This window comes from Sitophilus oryzae, unplaced genomic scaffold (assembly GCF_002938485.1).
Source record: "Sitophilus oryzae breed Bouriz unplaced genomic scaffold, Soryzae_2.0 scaffold_1614_pilon_pilon, whole genome shotgun sequence".
Classification (NCBI taxonomy): domain Eukaryota; kingdom Metazoa; phylum Arthropoda; class Insecta; order Coleoptera; family Curculionidae; genus Sitophilus; species Sitophilus oryzae.
The window spans coordinates 3,391,243-3,417,481 of record NW_022146297.1 but is presented as its reverse complement, the minus strand read 5'-3'; the positions used below and the strand labels follow the sequence as shown (position 1 = coordinate 3,417,481).

Genomic DNA, 26,239 nt, shown 5'->3' with positions numbered 1-26,239 from the left:
GCGGCGTTTGAATATAGTTTGGTTAGGTTAGGTTAGTTAATCAGGTAAATTTCCTCTTAATTATCTACTTCCGCATCCTTCTCGCATCTCCGAAATAGCCATATACAATACACGTGATGCATATACGCAAAGTTACGCATCTGTGTATTGTTATATGGCTTTTTAGGAGATGCGACATGCGAGCGATATTTGAAGATGCGAGTGGTCAAGAATAGGTCCCCAGAGACGGCGCTGGTTGCCGGAAAGCAGAAACCTGCCTCCACTATGTTCGTACCCTTAAGGTGTGGATCCGGTGGCTGACCTTGAAGCCCATATTTGCTGCATTTGATCATCGATACTACGCAAGCGCACATCGTCGATGTTGCCAAATTACAGTTTATTTTCGTTATTAATTATTTGCAGTTGAAAATTTGATTGTGAAATGAAAGTATTATGAATATATAAAATTGTAATAATAACATTTATTTATATATTTACATTAGAATTTTTTACGGATTCTTTCTTAATAGTTTTAAACTTATTAGAATTATTTTATTTCTTTCAAGTTATTTAATTTCTAGTTATTTACAGGCAACAATAGATTTGATTATATGTATTGATATGTTTTGAAATACTACCATGACGAGTCTTATAAAACAATACACCTCAATGGGAGATATAGAGGTAACATTTTACCTATGTTACTAATATAATATACTTTGATTATAATGTTTGTATCATAATTTCTTAAAAATATCAAGTTAGTGGATTAATAGCAATTTTACGAAGAGTGTGTTGATAAGACTAAAATAAGCTTTATGTTTAATCTTTTTCTCGTTAGAAGGGAGATGGTTTGTGTCGTAGAATACATTACTTATATTCTTTTCTTAATTTACTGTAATTTCTTGTATCCTATAATGCCAAACCTTGACAATATGGTGAAGGTTGAGTTTTGATCTTATTATTTTATAAAAGGTTTTATACCTGTGTTTATACAAAACCAACTTAAGATTAGTTTGTAATTAGTTTGTGATTTATATTAAAGATCTTTCTTATAATATTTGCTATGTCTTAATCTTAATACTATATTATGCTTTGTCTGGAAAATAAATGTTAAAATATCTTAATTTTGTATATCCTATTCCATCCTTCCATTAGGAAAAATATGGTTTATAAATCATATTATGCTAAGAAAATCACATAAATTAGGTGTAAGAATAGAGAAATCTTAAGGTAACAGAAAAATTAATACAATATATGTATAAGCAGAATTAAACAAGGTAACTGTAAATATTGCTGAAGCTGATTCTACAATTTCAATTACGGAGGCTAAAAGGCCTTTTAAGGCCTCCGTAGTTTTGATGGAATGTTAAAAAAAACCTATTATGAACATGACATGGAGCTACAGCCTACAGCATTTAAAAATTAAAAAAAAGAAAAAACTAGGACATATCCCTTTTAATTTCCCGAATTTTTAATAAAGCACTTTTTAAACGTAGCATAATAATCTAGAGCAATTAAATTAATTATAGGAATCTAGAGTTTTATTTCTATTTAATTTTATTGACTATGAAAATACATAATAAGCGTTCACGTTTCACATGTTGTGCGAAATATTAAAATAATAATATAAATAATATACCTACCGCGTACTGTGATTGAAAAAATAGCGTCAGCGATGACTATGAAATGAAGATCGCTGTCACTTTATATGGAAAATGTCCTCAATCGTCATTTCCCAGCCAACTGGACGCCGTTTTTCGATCATACATATCACATAATATTTGTTTTCTACTGAAAATAATTCCAAAATAATTTGCAATCTGGCAACATCGAAGATATGCGCATGCGTAGTTTCTGTGACTATATGCAGCAAAAACTCGTTTCAAGGTCAGCCACCGGATCCACACCATTACCTATAATTCTGTGCTATAATTCTTATATCATTTTAAACAATAAACAATAATTTCTTTCAAAAGGTGAAACAGAATAAACTAGTCTATTTACAGTACCTGCAATTGACCTGCAAAGCATTTAGGGTCAGTTTACGACAGGGAGTTCCTACAATTTTATGGTATCTAGATGATACTAAATTCTAAAGGAACTTTCCTCTCTCATTTCCAAAGCAACCGTTGCCTGTGCCAGTCGAAGCTGTACTCATATATTTTTTTAATATTTAAATAAACCAGTGTCATAAAATCAGCAAAAATATTTTCACCAAATTATAAAACGAATCTGAAGGGTTGCCAAAGGTTTTTACGGCTCTACGTTGAAGAAGGTAGGTAAATTTACAAATGAAACAATTTAAAAAAATAATATTTTAATTATCACTACTAATCAGTCTGATATTGTGAGGTGATATAAAACTCAACATACATTTGATTATCATCACAATTAATAACCAACTGTAAACCTAATAATCCAGATTCCCCCGTGGATATAGCCACTTTATCTGCATGATGAAGAACCTTAATCACATGTCTAATGTTTGAGAATGTATATATCGATTTGGTTTTTTCATTACATTGGTACATAGTCACAGAATCTGAATTCTTATTTATACAAACCTCTGATTCTCCCTAATAATTATTTATAAAGTTATTACTGATTAATTTATAATATACATATATTATTAATTGGACTTACTACCAGACCTGTTGTTTTTAATTTAAAATATGGATGACTAGGGCTAAATGTAATCTGCACTTCTTCTGCCGGACTATCAAGCCTATTTAAGAGTTCACCAAAGATATTTGCATTCATTACAATTTTATTCATATTACACTCCTCTGCCAAACTTGGATTTTCAAAATCATCAATGTTCACTGTCCGTATTTCACAGTCGACAGTAATATTCTCTTCTTCATGATTCATTCTATTAAGGTAAGATTAGTTTATGAAGCTAAACTCCAATATCTCAATTTAATTTATAATACACACACATTAAGAATAAGGGAGAACCAGCTGACTTATAACTAAGTTTCAAACTAGTATGGTCGTCTTCACCAAATATATTTAAAATTTCAGTCAATATTTTCAAATTAACTTTGAAAATTATATCTTCATTGTCAATTGCATATGCCGAAAATATGTTACAAGGAAGATAAGCAGAGGCTTCAATACATCTCATTTCATCAACTGTTATTTTTAATCCTTCTTTCATTGGTCGAAGGACTGCAAACTGAAAAAACAATTGTTTAGTTTGTTAATGTTATTTAGATGAATATGATTTCTCATTTCTATAATAAATTACCTCTTTTATTGCAATGGATTTTAATACATTGTGAACCATTTTTACTTCTGATAATTCACCCGAAAACATTATTATTTCTATTTAATATCTACTAATCAGTATATTTAAAACAAGAATGAAAAACTAAAGAGCTGTTAACTAAACATAGGCGACAAAATTTTCTTTTGAACTTGAAATATAAAATGAGGTAGTTATTGGGAAAAGTGGAAATCGTCCGATTTTCACCAAAATTGGTATACACCCTATTTTGAGGGCGTAGATTACGAATCTGAACTTGTTTCCTGGCGGTCCCTTACCGTTTTTCAGAAAAACGGAAAATTATGGCAACATTGAATTTTTCTTAATTTCCGCTGTATAAAGTAGTAATATCACATATCACTATATTTTCATTATATTATAGTTTATCTAAGAGCCGTTCTTGATTATGGATAGAAAAATACCCAAAATTTTACTGAAAAACACTTTTCTTAATAAAATAAACAAAGAAAATTTCCACCAAAACTGACAAGATTGACACTTGACCGTTCATATATCCTTCCTTCTCTCTCCTCCTATGCAACGAGAGAAACAAATATTAGCTTTGTTCGGGTTCTTGTTATTACCGATCAGTGTTGCCAGATGGAAAAAATAAAAAGTGGTATCGAGTATTTAAAAAAATGGTATTTGACTGAAAAAAAATGGTATTTTTACTTTTAAAGAGGATCTTAATATTTTTATAATTTTGATACTATGATTAACCGTGGATTAACCCCAAAAACCAAACGAACCTCAATTTGGTTGAAAACATCGTAGCTGTTGGTTGTCACATCAGTTTTGAACTCTTGCGCAAGGCATTTAAATTTTTTTTAACATTTTATTTATGCAAAATAATAATAAAAGAAATAGGTATAATTAATAGCTTTTTTCGTTTTCCAGTTATTACCGTTTCTGAACCGTCCTAGAATTGTGATGCGTATGCGCAGAAGGAAATATGAAGACATTATTTCATTTGCGCATGCGCTGGAGAGTTCTTGGACAATTCAGAATCGATAATAACAGGAAAACGAACAGACCTAATATAATAATAAGGTAATGGGAACATTTTAAATAGATAGGTAACATAAAATATATTATTAATAATTCAGCATTAATAATCTACATATTTGGCTCTGAAAATATAGGTAAAACCATAGACTTAGAATAAAATAAAACTTTTCAAGAAATAATACCTATAAAAAATAATAGAGATATGAGATAGCCTAATAGAGATGTGCTTCATATTTTTAGTAGATGTGGGAAAACTAGATTGGTTTGCATTAAAAAGTTTAAAAAATGTAGATCGCTGGGATTCTAAAAAAATGGTAGAAAAATGGTAACGTCTTCAAAAAATGGTAGAAAAATGGAAAATGGTATACTCAAAATTTTTGCAGGTATCAAGGAAGAAAAAATGGTATAGATACCATTTAAATGGTATATCTGGCAACACTGTTACCGATTCTGAACCGTCCTAGAACTCGGCAGCGCATGCGCAAATGAAATAATGTCTTCATATTTCCTTCTGCGCATACGCATCACAGTTCTAGGACGGTTCAGAATCGGTAATAACAATAACCCGAAAAAAGCTATTATCTGACAAACGAATCTAAAACAGGGGAAGGAATTCGGACAAAAAAAGTGGGGTAATGGTGTGGATCCGGTGGCTGACCTTGAAACGAGTTTTTGCTGCATATAGTCACATACACTACGCATGCGCACATCTTTGATGTTGCTAAATTGCAAGTTATTTTGGAATTATTTTCAGTAGAAAACAAATATGTGCTTTTCAGTTTTTTTTTGTCAATATATACCGTATGATCGAACGGCGTCCAGTTGGCTGGGAAATGACGATTGAGGACATTTCCCATATAAAATGACAGCTATCTTCATTTCATAGTCATCGCTGACGCTATTTTTTTTCAATCATAGTACGCGGTATATTATTTATATTATTATTTTAATATTTCGCACAACACGTGAACGCTTATTATGTATTTTCATTGTCAATAAAATTAAATATAAATAAAACTCTAGATTCCTATAATTAATCTAATTGCTCTAGATTATTATGCTACGTTTAAAAAGTGCTTTATTAAAAATTCGGGAAATTAAAAAGGATATGTCCAAGTTTTTCCCTATTTTTAAATTTTTAAATGCTGTAGCTCCATGTCATATTCATAATAGGTTTTTTTAACATTCCATCAAAACTACTACTTAAAAGGCCTTTTAGCCTCCGTAATTAAAATTGTAGAATCAGCTTCAGCAACATTAACAGTTACCTTTTGTTTAATAATTCTGCTTATACATATATTGCATTAATTTTTCTGCTACCTTAAGATTTCTCTATTCTTAAAACTAATTTATGTGATTTTCTTAGCATATATGATTTATAAACTATGGAAGGATGGAATAGGATATGCAAAATTAAGATATTTTAACATTTATTTTCCATACAAAGCATAATATAGTATTAAGATTAAGACATTCAAATATTATAAGAAAGATCTTAATATTAATCACAAACTAAAAAGTCTTAATTTGGTCTTGTATAAACACAGGTATAAAACTAATAAGATTAAAACTCAAGCTTCACCATATTGTCAAGATTTGGCATTATAGGAAACAAGAAATTACAGTAAATTAAGAAAAGAATATCAAAGTTCACGATATTAAATACTGTAATGTATTCTAGGACACAAACCATCTCCCTTCTAAAGAGAAAAAGATAAAATATAAAGTTTAATTTAGTCTTATCAATACACTCTTCGATAAAATATGTCTAAAATTGCTATTAATCCACTAACTTGATATTTTTAAGAAATTATATGATACAAACATTAAACATTATAATCAAAGTATATTATATTAGTAACATTATAGGTAAAATATTACCTCTATCTCCCATTGACGTGTATTGTTCTATAAGACTCGTCATGGTAGTACTTCAATACATCAATACATATGTATAATCAAAACTATTGTTGCCTGTAAATAACTAGAAATTAAATAACTTGAAAGAAATAAAATAATTCTAATAAGTTTAAAACCATTAAGAAAAAATCCGTAAATGATAATTTTTAATTCTAATGTAAATATATAAATGTTATTATTATTACACTTTTATATATTCATAATACTTTCATTTCACAATCTTCATTATCCTTCTTACCTTAATTTTTGATATCAAGATAAATCTGAAATTATAAAATTAATTATAGATTTTGTATTATTAAAACATTTGTTTTTAACTAAAAATAATTCGAAAATAAACTGCAATTTGGCAACATCGACGATGTGCGCTTGCGTAGTATCGATGATCAAATGCAGCAAATATGGGCTTCAAGGTCAGCCACCGGATCCACACCTTTACCAAAAGTGGATGTTGTCACGTTTAATTATAGAAAAGCAAAGTTGCTCGATATTATAGTCTATAAAATTAATAACTTTGAATTTTGACCGTTATTTTTTACCAACATGGCAAATATAAAATCCCTCTGTCAAAAAAGTTACTGATATTCTTTAAGTATTCTTTAAATTGAGTGCCTGAACGAATCAGATAGGTAACTCCTGGGTAACTCTTTTTACTTTCGTGAAATAGAAAAGGAAAATAATAAAACAAGTGACAGTTCTCAAGTCACCAAGTCACCCCCTCTTCTCGAAATGGCATAATTGTCAAAAAAGTTGTCAGCTTTTGACATTTCTAAATATCAGACCAATGCCGTCTCTAATAGAACAGCCTCGCAGCAAGATTTATGACGTCACGCTAATTAGATACGGATTAATGTTGTAGAATACATGGAAAACATAATTATTCCTCGTATTTTTGGTTTGTATTTTAAAAATGATATAGTTTACATGAAATATACATAATATACAGTTAATAAATATAATATATATACCTATTTATAGTAATAAATACTTTGGCAAATAAACTATGAACCATACAAATGCAGCAAATGTTTTACAATATACAAATAATGAATAGGTACATAAGATAATGGGTAAAATGTAAAATATATTTTAAATTTTGGGGTTTGAAAATCGATCTAATTTAACAAAAAACATTCAATATAGGTATACTAATAGTGATGTATTATTATTTGCATTCACAAAATTTATATGTACATATATTTTGCAAGTATCAATGTTCGAAAAATTATATTTGCAAAGAATACAATATCATAGAAAAAAATGCGTCAGCGATGGCTACGAAATAAAGATCGCTTTCATTTTATAATGTAAAATTATTCTAAAATTTTTAATTTTCTTGGGATTTAGGTTCAGGAAAAACGCTGATTAAGTTTTCATTTGGTTTTTCGTTATTTTTTTGGTTTAAAAAAAACGTTTCGGTTAACATTATAGCCTTCATCAGTGTTGTGTCATATAAAAAAAATAGTGTCGAATATAATCCAAAAAATTGCATATAAAATATTCACACCACACACCACATAATGTTTACTGCAATTAATAAACTAATATACACTTGTCAAAAGATGACCACATATTTTTTAAAATTATTATTCTTAACACTAAAACTACCTACATTGACTATGGAGTACGATTTCAGCCATAGTCAAATATAAGGAATAATTATATTAGCGTGACGTCATAAATCTCGCTCCGAGGCTGTTCTATTAGAGACGGCATTGCGTCAGCATGGCCGCAAGTTGCTAACCTAATAAAATTAACACTAGAAAAGCCCGCGGGAACTGTCAAATTCAAAGTTATTCGTTTCACAGACTATACCTATAAATTGAATATATTTTAGTTCATTTCAGCATACATAATTATATATATGCTAATATGTTGACGTAGTTCTTATTGTAATAATGTATATTTATCTAATTAACAGTGTTCGTTCATTCTGACTATTATAAAAGGTAAAGTATTTCCTTAAGATAATGTCCGCTTAGGGTAAGCTGGCAACGCTGACAAAATTCATCATGGCATTCCGGATTCAACCAGTCTGATTGGTCGAGATTACCTCTACACTCCGAGTGCGTTCCACTAAGCGCTCATAATGCTCAAAATATGCCTTCGGTCACAATAACCATGACAAGGGCTACAATGACGTCACAAAGCGAGTAGTTTTCGCATGCACCTGGCGGGCACTTTTGGCTGAATGAGCAGTCCTATTAGGTTAACTCTATGGGTTAACTGTTCTTGCCGACCACCAGGGTTCGGAAAACTACATGTTACTTTTAAAAACTACATTACATGTAGTTAATGTAGTTTATGTAGAGGGTGTAGTTTATGTAACCTATGTATGTAACTTTCAAATATCAATGGTTTGAGGTGAGGTTATAATAAGTTGAAGCTTTAAAAACACATAATGTATTTAAGAAAACAGAAGAAATATGTCTTTAAATATAATATTTACATCATATTATCTCTATTACACCTCATACAAATGAAAATTATTCATAATATCAATACATAAATTATTAACGTAGTTTTCATGTAGTTAATGAACGGGCCGACCACAGACATGAAGTAACTAACCTACTAACCTTGTCTTATTTTGTTTTGCTGCTGTAGCTTTTTGGGACTTTGAGCTGGAAGGTCTAGCGCGGGTGGTGGGTCTATGTGTCTCTAGGTCTATGGTATCTAGGGATGGGCGATAGTGGATTTTACTTATCGACAAGTATCGCAATTCAACTATCGATATTTGTTATTCGATAACCTATCGATAGTTATCGATATACTGGAAAAAATGTATCCCTTCCGTGGTCCATAAAATAATAAGCTCTAATATTCTTTGGCTCTATATTTTATGTAATAAACACAGGTAATAAACTAGAACTGTGATTTGTGGTCCCTTTTGGTTTTTGGACCATGAATATAGAATTTTATTAGAATTTTTTAGTTTTAGTTAAAAAAAAATAATTTCTTCATAATATGGCAACATAGGTAGTAAATTAAATTTACAAGAAAGAAAACCCAAAAAGATCCAGTGGTTCCGTGGTTCCTATCTCTATATTTCTGAGGGTGCATCCACACTATCCTAAAAACGGCGGTGGCGTATCGGCGTAACGGCGTAACGACCTTGAATCATTTACGTATTACTTTTTACAAATATACTCAGGGTTCCCTATTTAACCCCGTGTGCAATTTCTGTGCCGTAAGAAAAAGACAACATAACCCAGCTCCATATTAAAACTGCATAAGTCTATTTCACCCGGATATGGATTGAACTGCGATTGCGCCAAACTCCGATTGATTGTTGTTTTAGTTCTGTTTGGATACTTTTTATTTGTGCGCGTAAAAGAGTGATTTTGTTTAGTTTATTGTTTCCAACTATTTTTTGATATTTTTCCAACTCCATGATAATGTGTTATAAATAATAAAAGTATAAATAAAATTGAAGGTTAGGGGAAATGTCAGTCAACCACTTCCCTTTCAAAACATCGACCAATGAAAACTTCTTCAGGTGAGGCATGCTCAGTTAAATGAATATCCGGGTGAAATAGACTTATGCAGAATTCCATATTGTTCTTTCACTGTTTGGGCTTCACTTTTTGGATATTAGGCTGAGTATATTTGTAAAAAGTAATACGTATATGCCTTGAATAGATTTCCAGTAATTCTATTGGCGGAAAAATTCATCTGTCAGAAATTTTATCTGTCAAATTCATCTGTCAAAAATTTCAGCCAATAGAATTACTGGAAATCAATTCAAGGTGATTACGCCGTTACGCCGATACGCCGTCTTTAGGATACAAAGGGTGCAGCCACACTATCCTAAAGACGGCGTATCGGCGTAACGGCGTAACCACCTTGAATTTATTTCCAGTAATTCTATTGGCTGAAATTTTTGACAGATGAATTTGACAGATAAAATTTCTGACAGATGAATGTTTCAGCCAATAGAATTACTGGAAATCTATTCAAGGTCATTACGCCGTTACGTCGATACGCCGTTTTTAGGATAGTGTGGCTGCACCCTGAGTGGTTCTCAAAATTTAAGTAAAAATGTTTTTTTGGACATTTTCAAAGTAAAATAACACGGTTATATTGGACTTATTTGAAAAGCCGTAAAGAGAAAATATATTTCTTTTATCAAGATCTGCCAGCCCTGAAAATATTTGCACTTATTTAAGACTTACCCTGATATTACAAAATTGGGTATTACCCAAAACTGTGATAACGATAATCCGTTTGATCCTGGTTTAATAAAAAAAATTACCATTTTTTCTTATTATATAAAATCTCTTTATCATCTCTCTAAAAAAATCCTAAATGGGTGTTTCGCCACTGCACTGCAAGAAAATCTACAAAATAAAATAGTTATTTTTTGTAAACACTTCTGCGAGTTCTACGTTAAACCCAAACGGACACTACTTGTCAGAAGTTATGTTTACAGTTATACAAATTTGTCTAACAAAAAAAATTGCTTAACGTTTCGGAAAGTTTATCTCTTTCCGTCTTCGGAAGCAAAAAAAACAAAAAAAAAATTATCTTTTTATCATGTCTCCTTCGCTCCATTTTGTTTTTTTCTGCTCATTACTACTGTATATCCCAGAAAAAAATGTATATGATGGCGCTCCTCCTTTTATTATTAATCTGAAGCTTTGAAATAAGAAAAATGCTTGTCTAAGGAAAAATGGAAGAAAATTATGAAGTTTTAAGGTTATCATAACATTTTTGTGTTCAAAACAAACAGTGCTTTTTTAAATTTTATAATTAATTTCAAAACAGATTTAAGATAGCACAGAAAGATTATTATTTTTAGTATTTAGCAATTTGAAACAGAGAAAATGAGACTGTCTTTTGAAGTAATACATTATAAACATAGATATTAAGTAGCTCTATCATTAAAAATTATTTCATCTTATATTTTAGAAAAAAATGAAATCTTTATTTTATGTCACTGTTGGAGCCATAGGAGCTTTCTCAGGCATATGTATATATAAAGGGGACGAAAAATTTTACAAAAACTTTGTTATGCCAGTTATTCACTTACTGGATCCAGAACAAGCACATAAGTTAGCTGTTATAACGAGTCAATACAGACTAACTCCTGTTAGTAAATACAAAGACCCTAATACTCTGGTAAGTCTTAATTTTGTAATTTAAATAATGTAATAAAATTTTAAATATTTTAGAGTACAACCGTGTTTAATAAAACTTTTGCAAATCCAATTGGTATTGCTGCAGGCTTTGATAAAGATGGAAAGGCTGTTATGGGATTGAAAGATATAGGATTTGGTTTTATAGAAGTGGGCTCAGTTACCCCGTTACCTCAACCAGGAAATGAAAAGCCTAGAGTTTTTCGATTATCTAATGACCGGGCAATAATTAATAGGTAGATTATCTTTTTGTTATAAGTATGTTTATACATATTAGTAGTATCTTTTAGATATGGTTTTAACAGTGAAGGCCATACAGTAGTATTTGAAAGATTAAAAGATGCCAAAACACACTTAGATTCTCCAGTAATCATAGGAGTTAATTTAGGTAAAAATAAAACATCAGATGATTCAATTTCAGACTACGTAAAAGGTATAAATACCTTTGGTAGTATATCTGATTATCTAGTTATTAATATTAGTAGGTGAGAAAATGTGTATACAGTATAAGAAAGAATGCATATTTAACTATACATATAATTTTAGTCCCAATACACCCAACTTACGATCTTTACAAAATAAGGAGAGTTTAAGACAATTACTGAAAGCAGTCATACTTACTAGAAATAATTTAGAAGTTTCTCCTAAACCTCCTTTGTTACTAAAATTAGCACCAGATTTAACACACAACCAAAGGAGAGATATAGCTGATGTAATAAAACAGCCGGACTGTAAAGTAGCTTGATTAAATTTAAGTTGTTAACTCAATAATGTACTAATACAAGTTTTATAGGTTGATGGTTTAATAATATGTAACACAACTATTGAAAGGCCTCAATTAAAGAGTGAACATAAAAATGAAACAGGTGGCCTTAGTGGAGAGCCTTTAAAAGATGTGTCAACTAATATGATATTAGAAATGAGTCAGCTTACAAATGGAATACCAATAATTGGTAATATTTTTCTAATTTAATTAGAATTTCGTATAAATAATATTATTTGATGTCCAGGTGTTGGAGGTGTAGCATCAGGTAGAGATGCATATGAAAAAATTAAAGCAGGGGCAAGTCTGGTACAATTATATTCCAGTATAGTGTTTGAAGGTCCTCCAGTAGTAACAAAAATTAAAAAAGAATTGTCCAAGCTGTTGGAGGAGGATGGTTATAAGAATATATCAGAAGCAGTTGGAGTTAATGTTAAGAGTATATAAATAAATCTCTATCTCTAATAGTAATAAGTCTAATACTGTGATGTAATATAAAATTCAAAATACATTTTTTATTTATTCATAATTATAATACATTTGATTATTATAACAATTAATAACCAACTGTAAGTCCAATAATTCAGGTTCCCCTGTGGATGTGGATATAGCCACTTTATTTGAATGAAGAACTTTAATTAAATATCTAATGCTCGAGGATGAATATATATTGATTTAGTTTTTTCATTTCCATACCTCGTAGCACAGAATATCTAGCTACGCAGCAGAAAAATACTCGAAATGAAAGAGCTAAAATTGCACAAATAGAATACTAGATGGCGCGACAATATCATAATCAGAATATAATTAGAAATTTTGAACTTTCGGTTTTGGATCGACGGTTCGTCGACGGCCTTATAGTTCGGCTAAATATGCACAGTTGCCAGATTCAAAAAGACTTGAACTGGCATCCCATCTTTTATTGTGTATAATGTAGTATGTGTTTCTTTCTATTCTTCTTCTCTTGTCAGATACAATTTATATTAATTATTCTTGGCTATTAAAATAGTTTTAAGCATACTATTACAAAAGATATACATTTTAATATATTTTTTTTTTTTTTTTTTTTATAATTTAGAAATATCTTTAATTACCTTTAAAATTACCAATATACAGGGCGATTGATAGTGATATTTATTAATGCTGGAACGTTAGTAATGAAATAGAAATAATTTCTATTAAAATGCAGTACAAAAAAATGTTAACTGACCAAAAAATACTATAATAACAAATTTCTTCCATTTGCCATTAAGCATTATTTATATATTATAGACCTCGGTAGATTTTAAAAAGTGACACAGGTACAATTAATAATATATTAGTTCGGCATAAAAGTTGCTGTCACCGACATCGAACAATAAATTGCACCATAAAATATATTAAAATTATTAATTAAACAAACTTTTATAAAGAACGCAAGCATACCAAATTTGGGCCTAATCGAACTCCAGGAAATGATATCATAATAGTGTATTATATTATGGTACCACTCGATATACTTTAAGGTACCATAATACTGCAATAATGTCACCGAAGATCCGTAGTATACCAAATTTAAGAACAATCGAACGCCATGAAATGGTATCGTAATATGGTACTATATTAGGTACCACTTTATATACATCATAGTAGTTCAATCATATTACAATGCAACCGAAGATACGTAGTATACTAAGTTTGAGCCCAATCGAACGCCAGGAAATGGTATCGTAATATGGTACCATATTAAGGTACCACTTTATATGTATATGACATAGTACCCATCATATTACAATGTAACCGAAGATATGTAGTATACCAAGTTTGAACCCAATCGAACGCCAAGAAATGGTATCGTAATATGGTACCATATTAAGGTACCCCAATTTTATATGCATCATAGTACCATCATATTACAATATCACCGAAAATGTAGTATCCCAAGTTTAAGCCTAATCGAACGCCATGTACGTAATATAGTACCATTACGGTACCAGTTGATATGCTTCATGGTACCATAATAATGTAAATGTCATCAAAATACGCAAGTATATATCAAACATGAGCTCAATCGAACGCCAGGAAATGGTATTAAAATATGGTACCATATTAAGGTACCACTTTATATGCATTATAGCACCATCATATTACAATGTAACCGAAGATACGTAGTATAACAAAGCTTCTGTCTAATTGAACGCCAGGAAATGGTATCGTAATATGGTACCATATTACAGGTCTCCATTACGCTCCATGGTTCATAATATTATTAATATCACCGAAGATACGTAGTATCCCAAATTTAAGCCCAACCGAACGCCATGTACATAATATGGTACTATATTATGGTACCCAGATGATATGCATCATAGTACAATTATATTACAATGTCACTGAAAATACGTAATATAAATATACTAAGTTTAAGCCCTATTGCTGCCATGTACCTAATATTGCTATGTTATCAAATGGTACCATAGAAGGTAACACTTTATATGTTCCATGGTACCATGGCTGATATTACAATGTCACTGAAGATAGTATACCAAGTTTAAGCCCAAACGAACGCCATGTATCGTACTATATTATGGTATCACTTGATATGCTTCGAAAAAAACAGCGTCCAGTTGGCTGAAAAAGGACGATCGATGACATTCTTACATAAATTTAAATATAAATGACAGTGATATTCATTTCATAGCTATCGCTAACGCTGTTTTTCCCAATTATACGATATGAACTTGGTATGAACACACTCGAACGTCAGAGGTAGTATCATACACAGTAGAACACATTTATATTGTCGCCGAATTACAAATGAAAATTGAGATCCACTATACAATAAAACGTCAGGAAGTGATTGTAATTTAGCTCATAAGATTTCATTCCAACTAACATGGCAAACTGAAAAAAACAGCTGTGATCTATTTTAATATGTTTAAATGATGTGGCAAATTTGAAGGTAGGCTTTATCTGGAAGTATTACGATATGAATTACATTATGGTACTGCACAAAAATTTTTAAACTTTGTTTGTAGAAAACTGTTTTTTTTTCTTTAAATTTCATTTTCGTCTCTCTATTATGTAGTAGCGAAACTACCACATCAAAATATCTGATTTGGAGACAGACTCTTAAAGCCTGTCTCCTTTGCTACCTATGTATACATGTAACGTAAGGCTTCTGTTGGGTGCAGCTGTGATATTCTGCGCCTCGTAGTCTAAAGTGCGTAACTCCAAATGTTCTTTATTAATGATGGTGGCTGGTGGGCCACCCCGGCCACCTCGCGCCAGAAGTGTCTAGCCCTAGCAGTCAACTATTAAGCTTGACCAATCAGGTTGGTTAGCGTGGTTATTTGAAGGGTGTTAATTCATTTGTGTTTGTCAAAACTCTAACGTGATTGGTCGGGTTTAATAGTTGCCTGCTAGGGCTAGACACAAGTCACCGCGCCGCCGCCGTCGTGACCGCTTTACCACAAAATAGAAATCAAACCAAACCAAAATACAAATCAACCAGAAGGTTGACTCCCAAAATGCGCGCGAAACGGTGGCTAGCCTAAAAATTCCATTATGAGCGGGTAACATCTGTCAATGTAGCGGCGTTATCGGTTTAGTCAGGGCTATGCCACACTACCCTAAAAACGGCGTATCGGTGGCGTATCGGCAAAGACTATAGCTGTAAAATATCGACATCAGACGATAGGTAAAATAATGGATTTTAGTACTGCAGAAAAATAATGTCAAAAGGTACTGGTTTAAAAAAATTAAGATTAAAGTTAATTAATCAACCTGTGAGGTATAAAATTTGGGGTAAAGGTGTGGATCCGGTGGCTGACCTTGAAGCCCATATTTTCTGCATTTGATCATCGATCCTACGCAAGCGCACATCGTCGATGTTGCCACATTGCAGTTTATTTTCGGAATTAATTTTAGTCAAAGACAAATGTTTTTGACTGTTAATCAGCAATAATAATATTTCAAATTCTACAATTAATTTTATAATTTCAGATTTATCTTGATATCAAAAATTAAGGTAAGAAGGATAATGGAGATTGTGAAGTTAAGGTATTATAATTGTAATCGGAGTTCTAAGTAAAATAACAATGTAATAATAATACATTTATTTATATATTTTACATTATAATTAAAAATTACTACTTACGGATTTTTCTTCATTAGTTTTAAACCCATTAGAATTATTTTGTATCATCAATATGACACATTTATTGCAGCCATTGTAGGTATATACCGTATTAACGAAAAAAAAAAAAAAAAAATGGGTAAAAATAAGTTTTATGCTTTATGTTTTTCTGTTACTGTTTTTCTGTTGGATTGCGTGTACTTACTATCCTGTATTTTTAATTTACTGTAATTTCTTTCCTATATAATACCAATATCTTGGAGCACATGGTGAAGATTCATTTCTGATCTTATTAGACTAACTTAAAACTTGCTAGTTTGTGATTTATATTAAGATATTTTATAATTTTATGTCTTAATACCTCTACTAGATATACTTTGTGGTGTGGAGAATAAATTATAAGATATCTTAATACCTGCAAATCCTTTCCATTAGGAAAATATTGTTTATAAATCATATTATATGTTAATAAAATCATTATAAATTAAAAAGCTTCACGATTGCTGAAAATTAAAAAAAAAATTAATGCAATATAAGCAGATACAAAACAAGGTACCTATTATCACTGCTCAATTTCTACAGTTATAATTACTGAGACCTTTTTAACGCCTACGTAGTTTTAATGGAATGTTATAAAATCTGTTATGAACATGACATGGCGCTACAGCATTTAAAAATTCAAAAAAGAAAACCCGGACATCCCTTAATTTTGCGAATTTTTAATAAAGCACTTTTAAACGTAGTATAACAAATCTAGAGCAATTAGATTAGAGTTTTATTTCTATTTAATTTTATTGACTATGAAAATACATAATAAGCGTTCACGTATTGTGTGAATATTAAAATAATACCAAAATAATATCGCATGATCGAAAAAGTGGCGTCATGATGAATATGAAATGAAGATCGCCGTCACTTTATATGGAAATGTCATCGATCCTCATTTCGCAGCCAACTGATGGTGTTTTCAATCATACGGTATACATTGACAAAAAAACGCTTTGAAAATCACACATTTGTTTTCTTCTGAAAATAATTCCAAAATAATCTGCAATCTGGCAACATCGACGATGTGCGCATGCGTAGTATCTGTGACTATAAGCAGCAGAAACTCGTTTCAAGGTCAGCCACCGGATCCACACCATTACCAATTAAACTAACTTGAAAGAAATAAAATAATTCTAATAAGTTTAAAACCATTAAGAAAAAATCCGTAAATGATAAATTTTAATTCTAATGTAAAATATATAAATAAATGTTATTATTATTACAATTTTATATATTCATAATACTTTCATTTCACAATATTCATTATCCTTCTTACCTTTAATTTTGATATCATGATAAATCTTGAAATATAAAATTAATTATAGAATTTAATAAAAAAAAAAAAAAAAAAAAAAAAAAAAAAAAAAATAATTCGAAAATAACTTGCAATCTGGCAACATCGACGATGTGTGCTTGCGTAGTATCGATGATCAAATGCAGCAATTATGGAATATATGTAATGTGAAATAACCCTGTATAATAAAAAAAAAAATCTTTTATAAAAAATTAAAAATAGGGTTAATGGTGTGGATCCGGTGGATGACCTTGAAACGAGTTTTTGCTGCATATAGTCACTGACACTACGCATGCGCACATCTTCGATGTTGCCAGATTGCGAGTTATTTTGGAATTATTTTTAGTAGAAAACAAATATATGCTTTTCAGTGTTTTTTTGGTTTGAATATATACCGTATGATCGAAAAACGGCGTCCAGTTGACTGGAAATGACGATTGAGGTACATTTTCATAAAATGACAGCGATCTTCATTTCATAGCCATTGCGACGCTATTTTTTCAATCATAGTAATGCGGTACATTATTTTAATATTTTTTTATTTTTTTAAAATTCAATTTTGTTTGACAGTCAATAAAATTATATAGGAAATGTAAACCTAGATCTCATCTAGATTATTATGCTACGTTTAAAAAGTGCTTTATTCAAAATTCGGGAAATTAAAAAAAAAAAAAAAATTTTTAATTTTTAAATGCTGTAGCCCACGTCATGTTCATGGCCAGACTTTTTTAACATTCCATCAAAACTACGGAGGCCTTAAAGGGCCTTCTAGCCTCCGTAATTAAAATTGTAGAATCATCAGCTTCAGCAACATTAACAGTTACCTTGTTTAATCCTGCTTATACATATATTGCAATAATTTTTCTGTTGGCTAATAAGATTTCATTCTTGCCACCCAATTTCTATGTGGATTTCCTTTCTTTGAAGTAATGTGGGCTGGATTTGAGTAAAACCATATTTTTCCCTAAATGGAAGGATGCCGTGAATTAGGATATGCAAAATTAAGATATTTTAACATTTATTTTCCAGACCAAGCATAATATATAGAGTGCGTTCCACTAAGCGCTCACAATGCTCAAAATATGCCTTCGGTCGTTCCACATGACGATCGCGGACGTTGCGGTCGCGGCTAAAACGTCACTAATGACGTCATTATTTTCGCTCACGCCGAGCTCACAACGACCCATCTCAATAGTAGGATCGAAGTGGACGTTGAGGAATTTTGACGCAATTTTTAAAACTTAAATAATTGATACAAAGATTTCTATGGCTAAAAATGGCTACCGAAAAAATTACTTTGTACGATTCAGAAAGAAGTGTGTTAGTAGAAGCATATGTGTCTCCAGAAGATGCTGAACGTGCGGCTACAGGTAAATATAATTGTATTAGATAAGTTTATTAGATTAAATTAATTTTAGTGTTTCATACAAAGCCTATAACTGGTAATAATATGCCATTATTGCCATTAACTCCAATACAATATTCATTATCAGTAGTAGAGGGTAGTAGTATATTTCCATAAAAATATGTTTATAGATATAGTCTTTTGCCAATTTAACACCATTAAAAAGTATTTGAAAAAATGAGGAACCTTCTACAACTATTAATACCGATATGAATGATGATTGCAATAATTATGATCCAAATGATAATTTTATTGGCGAAGAGACACTTAATGAGACAGGTGAAACACAGATTCAACTGATTGAAACTCAAGAAAATCGAAGGTAACTAAAAATAAATCATATGGTTATCTTGCCTTGTATATGAGGATGTTAATTATATATCTGCATATTTTAGCCTCCTTATACAGGTGGAGTCCACCCTGTGTATTACTGCTATTAGAGACCTATAGGTCGATGGAAGGAACCCTTAAAAGTGGAAAATGATCCCAAAAAAAAGTGTGGGAGTCAATAGCTCAAAAGCTTATTGAAAAAGGGTATCATGTAACTGGAGGGCAATGCTCATCTAAACCAAGCGGCTTTAAACATATAAATCCATAAAGGATTATAATAACAAATCAGGGAATGATAAAAGGAGTTGGCAGTTTTTTGAAGTTAGTATATAGTTTTTAATATCCATATTTTTAGATATAATTAAATTTTCTATAAATTGCAAATAAATAAGTCTTATAGTCAATAGTAAAGTCTCTAATTAATATGCCATATTGTATATACCTAATGTATTGTATACTTTTTCTAGATAATGGAGGAAATCTTTGCCAAAAAGGCATGGTGCAATCCAGTGGCAGTTGCATCTTCTAGTGGTCTCTCATCAAAACAGTTAGAAAGTAACAATAGTATGGAGGAGTCGGACGGTGGATGTTCATCAAGTGAGTTTATTAAATCAGATGAGACAACTCTTAACTAACCTAATGTAAAAATTAAACTCTCATTCCAGAGTCTAATAAAATACAATAACATATTTACTGGGGAAAAGACTGAAGCAAAGGGAAGAGCATGAGCAGTTTAAAATGAAAAGGCACGAGGAGCGGATGGAGATGGACAAGAAGTTACTGCAAGTTTTAGAAAAGTTAGCTGATAAATAATTGAGAATAATTCACTATTAATCTTTATTAAAGTACACAGGGTGAGTTAACAATAGAGTAAGTTTATTATCTCATTTGTTTCGTGGTTTTACAAAAATGTGCCACAATGCTAAAAGTTACAGAAAGTGCTGTTATGATACACATTTTTAAAATTTTTTTTTTTTTTTTTTTTTTTTTTTTATCTTGAAAACAAAATGAGATAATGGACTTACTCCATGGTACAAAAGAATACAAGGTATGATCGATATAGCGGCTCCAAATTCGTTAAGTTTGCGCATACCACCTGTGACGTCACTAGAAAATAAATGAATAAATAAAAAATAAAGAAAGCTGATGAGATCTGCATCATAATCTGCATTTTTTGGGGTTATGGTTAAGAATTGTTTAATTTAACATTAACCAAAATATTATTTTTAATTTAATAATTACTAAAACCAGCAGTTCCAAAAAATATATTTAAAAAATAATAATTATTCATTAACATGGATTTGGACTATAGGTAAGAATACTAAATTTATTTCTACATTCGTATAAAATTGTTTATTAGGGTTTTAGTTTGCGATGCCTTATGGTAAAATAATTTCATTTTCATTGGCCTCTGAATTCACATGAGGACAGAGCTGAGGATATCTGCGGAAAAGTAACCACAAGAGGAATTGCTACATCATTTAAAAACAAGTTGGAAGCTTCATTGCTCCCCAATCTAAAAGCAGAAAACGCCAAATGGCATGAATGTATTGAAATTGTGATAGAAGTAATTCAAGGGTGAAGTTTATTACAATTAGTGGAAGTAATACCAAGGGTGAAGTTTATTATAATTAGTGACCTGTGCTTCTCTTTATATGTAGATGTTTTGGTTTGGTAATAAAAAAAATAAAAAAAAAAAAAAAAATTTAAAGGAAGTATTTACATACCCAGAATATGCCCATCAAGGATTATATATATAGCTCAAATTTCCATTAATGGTAGGCAATTATTCAATGTAAATTAACTTTTTAAGGACTGAAATATTAAATAATTTACAATATGGTATATCACCAAAAATATATTACTTTTAGGTACAATTAGGGTCCGATACATTTCAAAAAGTAGAATATTATTTTATATTAAATGAGGTATTGTACTAACAATCAATTTATATTAATAACGGAGGATTAAAAATAACAGAATAAAAAAAAAAAAAGTTCTTTTTTTATACTACAAAAATAAACTATAGAATACAAACAGTATTTCTTAAAAAATAAATAAAAGTTAGCGTCCCAACAGATTCGAACTCCATCTCTCTCGCTTCCTAGCTCGACTCCTTACGCACCGCTCCACAGTAACTTGCTTAACGATAATTCAATGACGGTATATAAACAAAAAAACAGGTTTATAACAATATCTTGACGATTTGAACTGGCGCGCGGAGCGTGCTAACCAATAGCGCCTGTTATCACCTGTGACGTAGCGACCAACCTGCGCAATATCATACCTTGTATTCTTTGTACCATGGACTTACTCCATCAATGACTCATACTTCACACGTTATAATACATTTGATAGTTTAATATAAAAATAAATTTATGCAATTAGATTTTCATTTTACAAAGAATCCATGATAACATCTCTTTTAAGAATTCCTGCATTTCTCCTTACTTCACGCAAAATGTTTCCATTATTTACCTGATTGCCGTCAGGTATGGTGATAACAATTAATTCATCTTCTTGTAAAATGCAGATATTATGAATTACACAGCATGCAACAATGTACTCTGCAATTAAATCTACCCTTGTCATTGGTAGACAATGTAATAAACTCCTCATTCGTCCTTTTAATAATCCAATGCATCTTTCAACAGTTACTCGAGCAGATGAATGATGGTAGTTAAGGCTTTTTATCCTCGACTTAAAATGTCCATCATCCCCATAAGGAGCTATTACCCTTGATGTATTTCAGATGCTGCGTCGCCTAGAATGTATTATTTTCTTGGAAAAATGCAGTGCATCGTCATTTAAGTAATCTGCAACTTCTGACAGTCGGAACACTCTCTGATCATGGACAGACCCAGGGTGTCCAACATAACAATGTGTTGTATTTTGTTTTTATGATCAAGCATACGAGCTACAAAACCACCTTTAAATGTATGTAAGTCAATTATTACCCAAACTAGTATCATGCTTAAAAGTAAAATATACAAATACCTACTTGCAACTGAATAGAATGGAATCCTTTCCGATTGATATAATCTCCTGGATTATTTTTCGGAGCATTTATATGAATGTGAGTCCCAAATTAATAGTAATCTCTATTGTTTTAGGGAAAGCTTAATTTGCTCTTTCAAATCTAATGCATAACATCATAGTAATGATCTCCGTAGGGTCATTGTATAAATCTTTGAGGTTTCCATAAATAAAGCTTTACAAACTCGACGTACAGCTCTTACTGCAGTAGCTCGTCCTACGTTAAATCTGTCACAACCGATTCAAAATAAAAATAAAAATATGTCTATTTTAATTATATATACTTCCAAATATCAGACTAAAGTTACATTTCAAAATGTAACCTATAAGAATCCGTTGTAGCCATTTTCCAAAGAGCTATCATCAATTGATGATGAGAAGGAATTGTAGGACATCCTGGAACACGTCGAACTAAATCTTCTTGTATTAACTCATGCAAATAATTGAATGTGTTTCTTGAAATTCTTAAATAATAATTACATAAGTCCCTCAACAAATATATGACAAAATCATTTATTTACCTGAAATGGCTTTTAAACTCTTCACTTGAATAACGATTAATTACATTCTCATAGCCAATAATACGTGGTCTAAGTTTTCGCTTTTTACGATCGCGATTTTGTAAAATTCATTCCACTATTCGTCTGAACTAGATGAAGAAGTTTCGACACATTTCGATGCACCAAATATCCAACTGTCGCCAAAGACATTTTGATTTCTTCTTTTTAGACAGATTTTTTGAATTCTCTTCTGTGATTTTGACTATTATTTACTATTTATATTTATTTACATACATTGACAGGATTGACGCTTAAAACGCCCCATAACCCATTCCACTTGAGTTTATGATTGTAACGCTCGCAAGCAAGTGGAACGGGAAAAATCGCGATCTTGAGCGTGAACGTTATGAGCGCTTAGTGGAACGCACTCATAGTATTAAGATGAAGACATAACAAATAGTATAAGAAAGATCTTAATATAAATCACAAACTAAGTCTTAATTTAGTCTTGTATTTCTATTATTATTATTATTCTTATAAAACTAATAAGATCAAAACTCAACCTTCACCATATTGTCAAGATTTGGCATTATAGGAAACAAGAAATTACAGTAAATTAAGAAAAGAATATCAAAGTACACGATATTAAATACTGTAATGTATTCTACGATACAAACCATCTCCTCTAAAAAAAAGATAAACATAAAAGCTTCTATTATTTTAGTCTCATCAACAGGGGCGGATACAGGAATTTATTTTAGGTGGGTCCAAAATAAAAAGCAAATGTAGAATATTTTTTTTAGGGCGCCATTTTAACACAAAAGCCTAATATTTTACACAATTCACAGATTTTAAGGAGGGGCCGGGCCCCATAGGCCCCCCCCTGTATCCGCCACTGCTTATCAACACACTCTTCGATAAAATCCACTTAACCTGATATTTTAAGAAATTATGATAAAACATTAATTATAATCAAAGTATATTATATTAGTAACATTATATAATAGGTACCGTTACCCTATCTCCGATTGAATGCTTCATTGTCTCTATAATAAGACCCGTCATGGTAGTACTTCACATCAATGTCATTATTAAGTAATCAAAACCATTGTTGCCTGTAAATAACTAGGAAATTAAATAACTTTTAATGAAAAGAAATAAATAATTCTAATAAGTTTCAAAACCATTAAGAAAAATCCGTAAACATAAATTTTAATTCTAATGTAAAATATATAAATAAATGTTATTATTATTACAATTTTATATATTCATAATACTTTCATTTCACAAACTTTCATTATTCTTCACCCTAATTTTTGATATCAAGATAAATCTGAAATTATAAAAATTAATTATAGAATTTGTACTATTATTGATTAACACGCAAAAAAAAATTTTCAACTGTAAATAATTCGAAAATAAACTGCAATTTGGCAACATCGACGATGTGCGCTTGCGTAGTATCGATGATCAAAAGCAGCAAATATGGGCTTCAAGGTCAGCCACCGGATCCACACCTTTACCAAAGAGTGATAAGACAAGAGACGACAGTGAACAAAGAAGTCGAATTTCGCGAGAGAGACGCAGATATATTAAAATTTAAAGGTCCCATCAAGTCCCATTTTATCTGTTGCCGTATATTTCTTTGAAAAATAAACAAGATTTTCTGAAAATAAATTAACAATATGATATGAATATAAGTAACGTATGTTAAATGGAAATGTAAATTTTAGTTTTAGGCTGGTTTGTGGCTCCTTTTTTCGCAATGTACTGATATTATCAAAGAAACAGAATGACTAACTAAGTTGATCGATTTCAAAGATAAAACGATAAAATCTTGAAAATCTGACATCGGCGTATTTTATTTATTCTAACCTATGATTTTAGGACGCTAATCAGCTGTGCTAATCAGGCTTAAACATAAACAAATCTGATTAGTTGTTTTCTCGCATTTTTGCCTTTATTTACAAGTGTGTGTTCTTGTGAGTTTTCTTTTCGATATATTATCGTTCCGAGAGTTTTTAAGGTTTAATTTTAGTATCGTTTTGTTGCGTACTAATTTGTAATTATTGTTAAATATGAATACTGAACAGGACACGAGTAGCAGGAAAGACGAGATGGTGGCAATGTGTGCTTATAAAGACTGTGTAAAAATAGGTTTTATTCTTCGACAAACATAATATTTCACACTTTTCCAAAGGATCCTGAAAATATTTTTTAGAAATGTACCATATATAATCATGTTATTAAACCAAATGTAATCCATAGATCGAAGACATGGTTAGAAGCTTGTAATATACTTTTACAAAGAAAATTGAACAACTCTTATTTTTGTACATAAACCCACATTGTGATATTGTAGAATGGAGGGAGTTAATCACCCTTAGAGATCTATTGCGTGTTCATTGTAATATTACACTTGTTCAAAAAAGTCCATATGTAAAAAAATACACGTAAATAAAACACTTCTTACAAATCGACTTAGTCACTTTATCTTGTTTACCAAACGATATGTACAAAATAGTTCTTCTTTATTATCTTTATTTAAAAAAAAAAAAAAAAACTATAATTTATTTTATATAATATTTATAAACTCTTTTTTTCGCTCTCTATTTACTCTTTACCCATACAGTAACTATTTATAAGCTATACAGGCAAGTTTTTAATAATAGTCTACTCGCAACTTCCCAGTTACGAAAATTTAAAGGGACAAGCGAGACGAGGTCACTCTCCCCACCACTCAAACATGAAAGGTACCGCGCGAACTGTCGTCTCTGCCTTTACCAAAAATAGTATATAATGTGTAAATTGGCAACATAGCAGAATAATTTGAAAATGGCGCTGTGACGAAAGCAACCGAACGACGACGACAAGGTCAGCTACCTAAAGCCTAAAACACCGTTTCTAGTATCTCCATTATCTATGGTATATGTAAATTTATGTAGTATGCAGTTCATTTACCAATCCAATATCGATTTGATTATATCGATAGTAAGTCCCATTACTAAATTTTGAAGTTTAGTGCTGACAAGTTGACAAGTATGACGTGAGTATGACTGTGATAGTTGACAAGTGACAGTGTGACAGGTCTTTTGGATTTCCATTCTTCTACAACGTGCTAGAATTAATCGAAAATTCAGGTATTGTTAAGAATATAGTTTAAATTTCTTTATAAATCATATTGCTGTTAGTAAATTTGCATCATACTTAAATAAAACATTTATTAATTCAAAATTCATCCAAATAAAAAAAAAAAAAAAAATATAAACTAAATAAATTAAAATCAAAATATTAATTAGGTGCTTTATTTCCATTTAATAATTATATTAATTTTTACTGGCATTTAGCTTTAAAAAATAATGAAATATTTTTAATATATCAATATTTGAAACAAGAAATAGCCATAAACAAAATAACAAACATCGTACTT

The 26,239-nt window shown here is 30.7% G+C and overlaps 2 protein-coding genes and 2 pseudogenes across 4 annotated transcripts; 2 read left to right on the top strand and 2 right to left on the bottom strand.

Moving 5' to 3' along the window:
* The first annotated feature begins 1,942 nt into the window (after nt 1–1,942).
* LOC115880119 (dihydroorotate dehydrogenase (quinone), mitochondrial) lies at nt 1,943–12,736 on the top strand. 3 transcript variants are annotated; one of them, XM_030897250.1, is made up of 7 exons: nt 1,943–2,257; nt 11,090–11,299; nt 11,353–11,552; nt 11,607–11,801; nt 11,863–12,052; nt 12,110–12,269; nt 12,327–12,604. In XM_030897250.1, exons 2-7 carry the CDS (start codon nt 11,096–11,098, stop codon nt 12,524–12,526), a joined length of 1,149 nt encoding a protein of 382 aa, XP_030753110.1. In that variant the 5' UTR covers nt 1,943–2,257; nt 11,090–11,095; the 3' UTR covers nt 12,527–12,604. The 3 variants fall into 3 exon arrangements, with proteins under 3 accessions (XP_030753110.1, XP_030753109.1, XP_030753108.1); XM_030897249.1 differs by lacking the exon at nt 1,943–2,257 and adding an exon at nt 10,769–10,876; XM_030897248.1 differs by lacking the exon at nt 1,943–2,257 and adding an exon at nt 10,883–11,022 and having other exon boundaries at nt 12,327–12,736.
* Nucleotides 2,270–4,123, bottom strand: LOC115880120 (cell cycle checkpoint protein RAD1). Its single transcript, XM_030897251.1, has 4 exons — nt 3,233–4,123; nt 2,922–3,160; nt 2,626–2,854; nt 2,270–2,558 (listed from the first exon to the last, which is right to left on the bottom strand). The coding sequence occupies exons 1-4, from the start codon at nt 3,299–3,301 to the stop codon at nt 2,313–2,315; spliced, it is 783 nt and encodes a 260-aa protein (XP_030753111.1). The 5' UTR covers nt 3,302–4,123; the 3' UTR covers nt 2,270–2,312.
* A 6,416-nt stretch (nt 12,737–19,152) lies between the features above and the next one.
* On the top strand, nt 19,153–20,100 carry LOC115880088 (annotated as a pseudogene).
* Nucleotides 20,101–21,583: 1,483 nt separating this feature from the next.
* On the bottom strand, nt 21,584–22,934 carry LOC115880087 (annotated as a pseudogene).
* Between the last annotated feature and the right edge of the window lie 3,305 nt (nt 22,935–26,239).